General features: G+C 45.1%; 1 protein-coding gene across 1 annotated transcript in view; it reads right to left on the reverse strand.

Moving 5' to 3' along the window:
- LOC120792988 (A disintegrin and metalloproteinase with thrombospondin motifs 20) overlaps window positions 1-10,478 on the reverse strand; it is an 80,973-nt gene extending 70,495 nt beyond the window's left edge. The window contains exons 1-3 of the mRNA XM_040132475.1: window positions 10,209-10,478; window positions 9,647-10,008; window positions 5,888-6,056 (exon numbers count right to left, since the gene is read on the reverse strand). Coding sequence (XP_039988409.1) covers window positions 5,888-6,056; window positions 9,647-10,008; window positions 10,209-10,299 — 622 coding nt within the window. The 5' untranslated portion in view covers window positions 10,300-10,478. The remainder of the gene's footprint in view (window positions 1-5,887; window positions 6,057-9,646; window positions 10,009-10,208) is intronic.
- Window positions 10,479-11,007: the final 529 nt, after the last annotated feature.

An 11,007-nucleotide genomic window follows, 5' to 3' on the forward strand; every position in this document is an offset into this window, starting at 1 on the left:
ATGATGGCTAAGCTGCAAGCCATGAATATGAGACCCAAGTTGATTAAACCAGAATTAAGAACAGCATATGCAGCATATGTCTCAGATTATACAGCTTGTAAACAAAGAAAAAAGGAAACCAAGTGTGACTATAGTCAATGAAATTGTAGAAGTCGGTAAGTTAATAGGAATAATAGGTATCGCTCCTCCAGTACAGTCAATATGGATGCATTACATCTACCATATTTTCAAACAAACCAAAAACCTATTTAAGACCCCGAAACAGCAGTTTCAACAATTGTTTTGCCTTGACAAAGCCAAAGTAGGTCCGCAGTTTTTGAGTGATGTCTGGCCTCCTTGGTGATAAACAGCCAGAGCCCCAGGCGATGACACTAATGTTTCACTGGCCAATGCCTCTCCCCAGTCCACCTCAGTAGGAAACCGTCGCTCACCTGTCACCCCCTCTCACCCCTTACCGTCACCCATGCCACCATGCAGTCAGACACTGTCACTCAAGTTGCTCTATCCATTCCAATCAGCCGCCATCTGCTAAGAATGCCCAGACAGTAGACAGCGGCAGAAAATAGCCCCAGCTGGAATCTGTCACGGGAACTCCCGACACAACACAACACATTGGGTTCAATGAGGCTGAGGCCTCGGGGCAGGCAGACACATGGCAGCTATTAAAGTTATAGACTGTCTATAGCTGCCCAGCCCTGTTCGGCCCTGTCCAGAGTATCTGTTATCTTAAAGTCAGATGACAGTGAGTGCAAAAGACCATATTATTAGCTGCTTGCACTATCATTGTCATGTAGTGTTATGAAATATGAGGCAATGATGGGGCACAGCATCATGCCTGAGGGGAAAACTTGCACATTACTCAGAACTAATACACACGTTGGTTCAGGACTCGCAGTCAGCAAATGGCAAAAGAGATTTATCAACTCATTCGAAAATTAAGACTAATATTATCATCTTGGTGTTCCAAAGAAAATGTTGCGTCCATTCAAAATGACAATCAAAAGACAGAAGAAATTCTACTTTAGAGAAGCAGGTGTAAAAGGAGAAAGGCGGGCAGTGGGAGCACAAGAAAAAGACAGGGGCCTCTGCCAAGCTATGGAGCAAGACCGACAGACACATGCAGCGCAGGCCAGGACTGCTCAAACACATGAAGAAAGAAGCTCCTTTCTCAATTCCTCTGTACTACTCAGTCAGCAATTCCCCAATACTCAGTGAGATACATGGTCCATTGACAGGCCAGGGAGATGATGTGCTGCCCTGATGGATGCAAACACACACTCACAAGCAAACCACATCTATGCATGCACACAAAAGCCCAAAACAAACTTTTTTCCCCAGTAACAATAGGTACTTCCTGGAATGGGGGAGGCTCAGTCTCTCCAGGGGGCATGAGGGCACAGACGAAGCCTAAGCCTTTTGGAGCCATCTGACATTCATAGGATCCACACCATCTAAAGCCAGACCCCTAAAGGTGAGAGAGGTTGTCTGAGTGATCAGCACCCGTCCATCACACCCTGGCTGGCCACCTTTCCTGACCCCTGTCAAGAGCCGGAGTTAAGAGGAAAACAAAGAGCTTAATACATACATAGTCCCAGCAAACAAGCCAGCAAGCCCCGTAACCACGCACCTCTAGGAGGGGAAAATCTCAAGGTCACATCCACCCGTCCACTGAGTGACTCCAAACAAAGAGGGAAGTGAGGTCACAATCAACAAGTGCTTCCATTCACATACATGAAAGCGCAAAGGGAGAGCGGGCAGCGATTCAAGTCGGCTAGTTCAAACCCCAGGCGGGGGAGGGCATTTTTCCATGTAAATGAACCCATTGACCAAAAACCTGATGCTAGCATTTGAACTACCATGTATACACAGTGGGCACCAAGGGGGGACTCCCATACAATGATTGTGTTGAGGGTCAGGGGGCACAGATGCCATGTGTGCCAAGTATTGCCGCATCAAAGGAAGTCACTTCACTGTCCCAGCTGCCCTCAGTTAGCCATCAAGAAATCTGGTGAAAAGCTTGGGAGCCAACACTGGAGCACTGGTGTTTGGATTTTCAGCTGCTAATGTTTGATGTCAAGCTGTCTGTATTCAATAAACTGTTTCTAATTCAGACAAAATATGACGCCCCACAGCTTGAGACTCGCAGCCAGTGACTGTGAGAAAGAGATACTGCACAGCTCCCTTTCCCTCCGTCTCTTGCTTGTCTTCACATGGATTTTAGAGCGCAAAGGGAAGAGAACGAGAGAAGAATCTGCCCCTATCTGTAGCCACCCTCATCCTTGTGGCTATCTCTATCGAAGGACGACACTGGGATTCACATGCAAGCTCGGAGACAGATGCCCTGTAGAATGTGTCATTAAGGTCGGAGCTGTGTTGTGATTTGAGCCCGCTAAGCTTCTTCCCCTGAGGCTTTTAAAAGCCAGAACCAGGCACAACATGCCACACTGTGACTTTAAAACATTAATCACCCCCTCAACAGCTATCTTCTCCTGAGGTATTCCAAACAGCAGGGATGCCACCCAGGTTGGCTGACAGAGAAAGAGGACTGATACAGTTTCCAGCAATGTCAGTCAAAGAGGCCTAATTTCAAAAGTTATGCAGATTATTTCATTTGCTCTTATATATCTTAATTACAGTGTTAGTCTTACACCTCGCATTTAAAACCTATTTAAAACTCTCATCCATTGAACAGCACATAGAATGATGCTGTGTGCTGCTTTATCAATAGCGCATGGACACACACAGTGGTGAAAAGCAGCTGAGGACAGTATATAGCCATGTCAGGACTGCTGTAATAACAAAACATCATTTTCCATCAAGGTAACACTTTAAAAGCCCTCATCATAACACTTCTACTGCTGACACTTCACGGGTAGTGACGGCACATCTGCGAAAAAGTCAAGTATTTGTACTTGTCACCGAGGACAAGCGAAAAATTGAAAACTAAACTTCATCTGTGTTAAATTCATCTATGTGGAAAAATAGCCTTCCTCTCCTTTCAACATATTTTTGCAAAGGTGTGCAGAGACTGTACAAACTTTGGAAACTCTTATTGCCTTTAAATACAGAAGTCCCAGTTGTTTTTTTGGCAGTGTCTGTAGCGCACCAGAGCAGTACTGTAAGACATCATATCTGAGGGAAACGCTTATCTCACCAGATGTATCTCTCTGCTGATACACATTTTGTTTCCTGGAGTTCTGCTTGATAAAACGCAGCACGTTTCATCTTTGTCATTTTCAAAAAGATGTTTTCTTTTGGGACACGGCAAAGAGAAAGGCAGATAAAAAATAATAGTCACCACAGTGAGTATGAGTCTTGCAAAACAAAGTCGTTACAGAGGGAAGAGGCTGTCTGGCTAACAGATTGGACGCATTGTTAGCCATTCTGCCTTTTCATGTGTTTGCACAATATTTGGACCTACAAGGCCTCTAAAACTGCAAACCTCTTCAATGTCCCAAAACTGAAAAAAAAACCCTTAGCAATTAAACTCCAGCTCCCACTTTTGATTTAAAACAAGAGTCCTCTTCATAGGAACATAAAGTGGAGAAAGAAAGAGAGAGAGAGAGAGGATGACTGACCCTGACAAAGAGTGCTCGTATAGCTCCTCAGAGAGAGAAGGTACTGGGAAAGGAATCTGCACCCCGCTAACAATACAGGTTTACACGATGAGATAAATCAGAAACTTTTGTTTCTTAACTTGAATCCGGTTCTGTGGGAGTTATACTGAAAACTGAAAAGCACTAAACTGAATTCAAATGCATGTCTTCTGTTAACCCCTAAGTACCAGTTTATTAGGTACAACAGCTCCACGGTAAATTGTACCCTTATGAATGTTTAGTTTTTATAACGACTTCTGAGAAATGTTGATTAAATTCTTTAGTCATTTTATAGATTGTCGTGCTATGTAATTGCATTGAATTATAATGTTTTGTAATATTTTAGAGGTTGACAAAATGTTAGAAAGAAATGTGTTGCTAATTTACTGGCAACTCATTATATACTATCTATAAAAACAGTGCACTTAGTTTGGTTAGAGACAGTTCATAATCTGCCACTGAGAAATGTTGATCAGCTTGGGACAGCCAGTTAGAGTTTCACTGCAATCCAGTAATGACAAAGTGAAACTTCTCACAATGTTTACACAAAATGCTCTATCACCTTTGCTGTAACATACAGAAGGGTACAAACTTCAGCTTTAAGGGCACAGTCCAAAAATACTGCTCCTAGGAGTACCAGGTTTTAATTCTTCAGCTAACAAGGATTCTACTTGGTGGTCTTGTGAGTCTCGACACTTCTTTTCTCCCTCAGCAATTAGGTTGTGGTTAGGAGCACCATATTTAGAGACTGATTTAGTCTGATGAGGAACATAAAGAAGAGAAAGAGTCTTTAGAGACAGACATACAGCACAGACATGCAATGTGTAGCGTAAATGGAAAGGAAGAACTAGAGGGATAAGACCACAGGACACAGAGCTAAACATTTTCTCAAGGAGTATAACCCATACGTCCAAAACCAAGAGGCAAATGTCCAAATCCATAACCAGAGCAGCAACTACAAGTGTTCTGCAAGCAGAACGACACACGCCAGGCCAGTGTTTATATCTAACCTGCTAGTAGCAGCGTCTACTGCACTCCTTCCTTTCCATAAAAAGACAGGACAGGCCTGTTAGTCTTGGCTTGGTGAGGCTTTCAAAGAGCCCATTTATCGCTGCAACTGGAGAGGTTCCTATCTGATAAAGCTGAGGAGCCGCAGCCTGGGACACCTCATAGTCCTAACCCAACCCCGCTAGGTTCTTTTAATCCTCCTGCTCATTGTTTACCTGCTGCCCTTTGATGAAGCCCTACAGGTGTCACATCCATATATGCATCTTCCTCCCTACTAGCTCCTGCTGTACACTGAATCTAATTCCCACAAGGACTATATTGGTTTATGTTTTAACGTTATGAGATGAAAAGTCAGGATGTGTCTCACTGTGTCTCATCAGGATAAGTAGATATTAAATGATAACAGACATAGACATAAACAATTGAATGACAACGGATATTCCTGGGACATTAGAAGTCCGGTGTCATTCACCAAGCCTACACTCACCCACTTCTTAAGGGAGAGTATATTTAAAAGTGCCTCAGAGTGGGGGCTGAGAGACCCTCCAGATTTCTCAGCCTCTGTTTACCACACACAGGCTGAATGAGTGAAAGGGCAAAGCATATTAAGGGGGTATTGGCCTGGCCCATCAGGTCAGTCCAAGTTCTTTAAACTGCCGCCACACACAATGGCCACCACCAGGCAACAATGGCAGGGTTCAGACAACAAGCAAATCAAGCGGTCTGTACATAAAAGATTTATCACATCCCACAACAAAAGCCGCCCACGGAGCTCCCTGCGAGGACAACTCTAAGGCATTCGATCATAGTGAACTCCACTTGGTCACCGTGCTTTCTCTTGAGGGCCTCTCCACCACCTAAAGGCCTCTACCATAAAAATTCTAATGAAATCGGGGGAACTTTCAAGCAGCCTCCCAAGCGGAAAACCTCTCCAGTTCTTTTCATCGCAACTGCAAACTAAAAAAAACTAATTATTCCTTCCCCCAGAGCTCCTGCCACAGACTTGGGATTGAATGCTCCAGCAGAACACAAGTAAAAATACAAGGCGGTGCTGGAGCTCAATTAAGCTGAGGAGTTTCGGTAACACCCCTTAATCGAGGCTGAAATCTTTTGGGTATCCTGCAAGCCAAAGATCATGACTGAGTATAATTTACATTTTAGGCAGTGTTTATTGCCATGGCTCAGAAAGTGAATGCAGGTCATCAGGACGTAAGTGTTTGTGGGTGAAAATCAGACAGACAGTGGTTACAGAGAGTATAGTTAGGCAGTCAGTAGTCTGTTACCTGAGGCAGCACAGGGCTCCGTGTTGGTGGAGGTATTCGAGATGTTCCTCTTCCTCTCATGTCGATAGACAAGATGAGGTTTGTTGTGCTCTTCGTCATATTCCTCCCCCGCAGCATTTAAAAGAGGCTCCAAGAAGTATTCACCATGTTGTGTCGTAAAAGTTCCAATCTAGAGCAAAAAAAAGAGATGTCATTGATGGTTTTGGTATGAGTAAGCGTGTGCTTGCATGTGTGCACACTGTACTGTGTTTGTGTAGGTTTAGTTTACAGATTGGGGCATAGCTTCCTTTAAAGAGGTGGAGGTCTAATTGCAGTCATTCTGTTTTGCCCCTGAGCACCACTGTGCACATTATTTCCATGCTTTTGAACAAGTTCTGTTTTTTGGCAGGAGCACATGGAAAGAACATGCTGACTCAGAAAGGTCAGAGAATATCTGTAATATTTCACTGTCAGTCATTGGTGAAATTGCAACCATGAGAATCAAGGACAATTGTGGGATATTTTAAGCCTTGTATACATTTATTGATGCTAAGGTAAGTCATCGTACTGCAGTAAACCAATTCACACCTGTTAAGTTGGAGTGCTTGTTATAACTGTGAAAATGCATTTCCCCTCACGACCTGACACTGGGAGGAGTGACATCATCATACATGGACAGAGCTGCTGACAGAGGAATGCTAATATTGATTTGGCAGCTCGGTCCCTCACAAAGCTTCTTAGCTCACTCGGCCATGAGGCACAATGGTGTTTGTATGGTAATTTCATGCACACACTTAAACAGGATATTGGACACTGGAATGTCATCTTTAAGGCAGCATTACTCCATAACCATCCCCACAAGTGATGGACGCTTGACAATGGAAAACATGAATCGGATATGGAAAACGTGTACAAAATGTATGTGTACCTTTCCTCTCCACCTTTCAAAGAGTGAAGGATTAGTTGTCTTGCAAGTATATACCATACTTCCTCGAAAGTGAAAAAAAACAAAACAAAAAAAACATTGAATCTGGAGGGTCAAAATTTGCTGACATTTCCTAGTGGACTTGAGATCTCATAAAATTATGTTATATCAAGTCATATGAACCATCCCATCGGTAAAACCAATATTCTGTTTTAAGCTTCAAAACGACAGTTGATGAATGATGTTGCCCAATTGTCATGGAATTAAAGATGTTAGAATTTACTTTTTGGAGCACTTCAAGGATTTCTTGTCCATGTTAGTTTAATAGCTGTCTTAAAACATTCAGTTTTGTCTCAACTGATTGTGAGACTTCAAAGTTTTGTCTAATTACTCATGCATGAAGTTTAGGTACTTTTTAATTAAACATGAGAAGGTTGCAGTTTTGCTACAACTAAGATCGAAATCGGATCTGATCTAAATGTAATCAATGATTTATACAGTGTCACAACTGGCAGATGTTTACCTGTATATTGTAAATCACTATCTATGGTGAGTTAACTTAAACTGGATGACGATGGTTGAGCCTTTATAAAGTTCTCATGTGGTGTTAACAGAAGCCTTAGCAGACAAATGCTCCATTTAGTCAATGGAGGGGTGCATAGTTCGGGGTTTCCCAGAATTAGCTCAGCAGCAAATCTGGCAAAAGTCTGGACAGACACAATTGTTGCTGTTCAGTAGCGGGTGCTGAACTGGACCTTACAAGTGAGGGGCTCTTATTTGAAGCAAAGTCACACTCATGACATGGATGGAATGACTGTTGGCACACATCTGTTTTATTAAATCCCGCAAAGACACTCGTCCACAAATCCTGTGGGTTCTGAGTCATCCAACAGCAGTCAATCTGTGAGGTTAAATAGGACATAAAGTTGTCATGAGTCTGCTCTTTGCACAGAGGTACATCACTTGGTGCTGGAATGAAGATAGCTTCATTTCCCAGAACAGAGTCACTCAAAACACACTTCTATTATGTTCAGGTTCAGGAACTAACATTTCCCACAGTGTGAGCAATCCTTAAGTTCCCCACAACCTCCATTGGCAGTTGTCTCCTCTTCACAGCATTTCTCCTCTTTTCTGCCTGTCACAGCTCACTTTGAAAAGGCCAAAAGCTCCTCACCCCCTCCCACCCCCACCCCCATTCCCCCCTGGGGAAGGCTTTGAGCAATTCTAAACGAAAGGGGAACCTGCTTTTTCTAGAATGACCCCTTTGTTTTAGGGCTTAATTATTCCTTAATGACCTCATCCCAACAAAATGTGCCTGGCCATTAAGCCGCAGTGATCAGATGTGGGCACATTTATGACCCAATAGCCTCTGGTGCTGTCTCCATTGTCCTGTCATTCTCAATGAGTGATGATGCGGATAAGCAACAAAGATTGCTTGAAAAAGGATGCAAACATGTTTGGATAAGCGAGTCATACATCAAAGTTGGGCAGAGGGGCAATTAAAAGCTTATTACCCTGATAATTCCAGCGTACCTCGTGTCTTAAATTGCTATACAAACACGACAAAACACTTTATGCGGTGGTCTATTTTCTCAAAAGCCACACTGAATGGGAGTTAATCCCCACTAAGAGATGATGCACAATCATTTTAGTCATTATGCCAGGTTTCAGGAGGAGCACAATCACTACATGCACTGTGAATGTACTGGTTCAAAAAGCCTCAAAGTGCAGCTGACACCTATTCTGCGACATGCTATCCTGGTACTGTACACAGTGCAACTATCTAAAATAAGGATTATGTCACTGATAGGGGTTATGATGGGGGGGGGGGACTCCCAGGCTATGTTCCTCCTGTCTGTGTCGCAGTGGCCAACCAAACACCCCCCACACCAGAATCCGGCCGGCGCGACTAAGGTCAACCCCCTGCCCCTGGACCGGTAACCTTATGTGACCCATGAAGTCATCCCCTTCAACACTTATCAGATTCTCTCACACAAATTAAATGACTTAGGCATCAGGATCCTCATATGGCATAATGGGGCTGTGAACTCATTATTACCCAATAACTCCATTAAAGCCCCATAATATCTAAAAGATAAGATAAAGGGCAATCAAGAAGCAAACGGCTGCTTTAGACTGAATGATCATGTCTGTTTGGGGCTGCAACTAATACTTTAATTTACGACTGATCTGATGATTATTTTTTCCATGAACCAATTACTTCTCTGAAAAGTGAAAAACATTTAAAAAAAAAACAAAACTCCCATTACAAGTTCCCAGAACCCAAGGTGGCATCTTCACATAGCTACCAGAGTCCCATATACAAAGATATTAAATGTGCAGTGATATAAAACCGAAAAAGCAGCAAGCCGTCCCACTTGAGAAGCTGGAAATAGCAAATGTTTGGCTTTTGTGATTGATAAATTACTGAAGTGACTGATCCTTTATCAAAAAAATCGGTCTTTTTTGCTTGCCCTGCCCTCGGTGTTCACCCGGTGGGGTCAGTCACGGAACAGCATCCCTAGCTGGAGCTTTTCAGAGCCTCTTGCTCAAGAGCACTTCGGCAGAGTGGATGCCCCCATTCTCTCCCACTACACCACCGCGTTGCCCAGACTGGCACTCTGCAAACAGCCGCACCCCCCCCCCCACGGGCGGTGAGATGCGGGGTCGGACGCTCTCCTCCTCGGTGGCACAAGTCCACCACCGCTTGCTCCCGCGTACGCTCCCTTTACTTCACCGGAGCTGCGGGTTATGGGCGGGGGGGGGTGACTGAACGGGTGGGACGACGGGAGGTAGCGTGGAGGCCCGTCGTCCAGGACAAGGGGCTTAAAAGGTAGTACAAAGTCGATACTCACAAGGCCAGTGCACAGGCTGAAGACGGCCGGGTACTCGCTGCCGGCGTTGACGTGTCCGCGGAAGAAGCAGTGGCGCATATCGCCCGGGTCGTGGAAGTAGGAGTCCGTGCCGTCGCTCCGCTCCTCTCCCAAGTGTGTCACTGCGTAAGAGGGCGCGATGAAGCCGGAGTCCGCGGTCAGATTGAGGTGGAAGCGTTCCCCGAACGCGTCGATCCGGTAGTGAACCCGCAAGCCCGACAGGTCGTCATTCAAACTTCTCCGTCTCCTTCTGTAGTGCATTGTGTGGGGGAACGATTCTCCGAAGTCATTCACACGGAGCGGGGTGATGATTTCGTACGATGACAGCTGCTTGACGAAGCCCTCTGCAAAGGAGAGGGGACAAAGTCAGGGAAAGCTGAGATTTCGAGACAAAGTAGCGGGACTAACAGCACTGCGTCGATGCAGCTGCAGCCCTGCCAATCCCACTGTACAACAGGCATCTCTCTCAGACACCCCAAACTTCTGCTAAAACACCTCCGACCGTATCACTTAAGCCTACACACAAATCAGAACGGAACGCTACCTTGTTTTGGGTGCAATCGGTACTGCAAAGTGTCCCGGGCGAGTGCTGACAGATGACACATTAGTCCAACCAGCCAGATTGCAAACTGCATGATTTCCCTCCGCGAAGAAACCCGGGCTGTCGTCTCCAAGGCAGTACCCTCCGTCTCTCCCGAGCGGCTTCCCTGCTCCCTCACTCCCTCTCCCCCGGCTTGTCAGCAGCAACAGGTCGTGGGATCCGCGGAGGCTCTCTGCAGCGCAAGTCTTGCAAAGTGCACTGGCCTCATCGCATTGCTAAACATGCATCCACTACCCTCTATGAACGCGAACTATTTATGACACAATCATCCCCCCCCCTGACACACACACACACACACGCACACACACACACACAAACCAAAAAAAAAAAAAAAAAAAAAAAATGCTGCCTAATGTAAACTGCAGTCTATACTGAAAGGAGGGATCAGTGCCAAGTACGCTTTCCCTTAGCCATCCCTAGAACACCCCGTGCACCCTAACCACTCACCGACTGCAAAGCAACGCCCCTATAGGCTCCCCGAGCCAATGGTGAGGGCGCCTCGACCACCACACACGGGGCAGGCTGGAAGAAGCCTAGAAATCAACTAGAGCGCCAGCTCGGTACGCGAAAATGAGCCCAAGCAACAGAATCGTCTGTCCTCGGCCAACGTAAGAGGCGAATAACGCTATCGAAGACACTGAGACTATGCCCCGCAATACTAAACTGACCTTGTTCAAACTCCCCTATGATAAGAATTATTAAAATAAAGGGCTTACAAGGCTATTCCAGAGACTTGTGATGC

The sequence above is a fragment of the Xiphias gladius genome, chromosome 8 (genome assembly GCF_016859285.1).
Source record: "Xiphias gladius isolate SHS-SW01 ecotype Sanya breed wild chromosome 8, ASM1685928v1, whole genome shotgun sequence".
Taxonomy (NCBI): Eukaryota; Metazoa; Chordata; class Actinopteri; order Istiophoriformes; family Xiphiidae; genus Xiphias; species Xiphias gladius.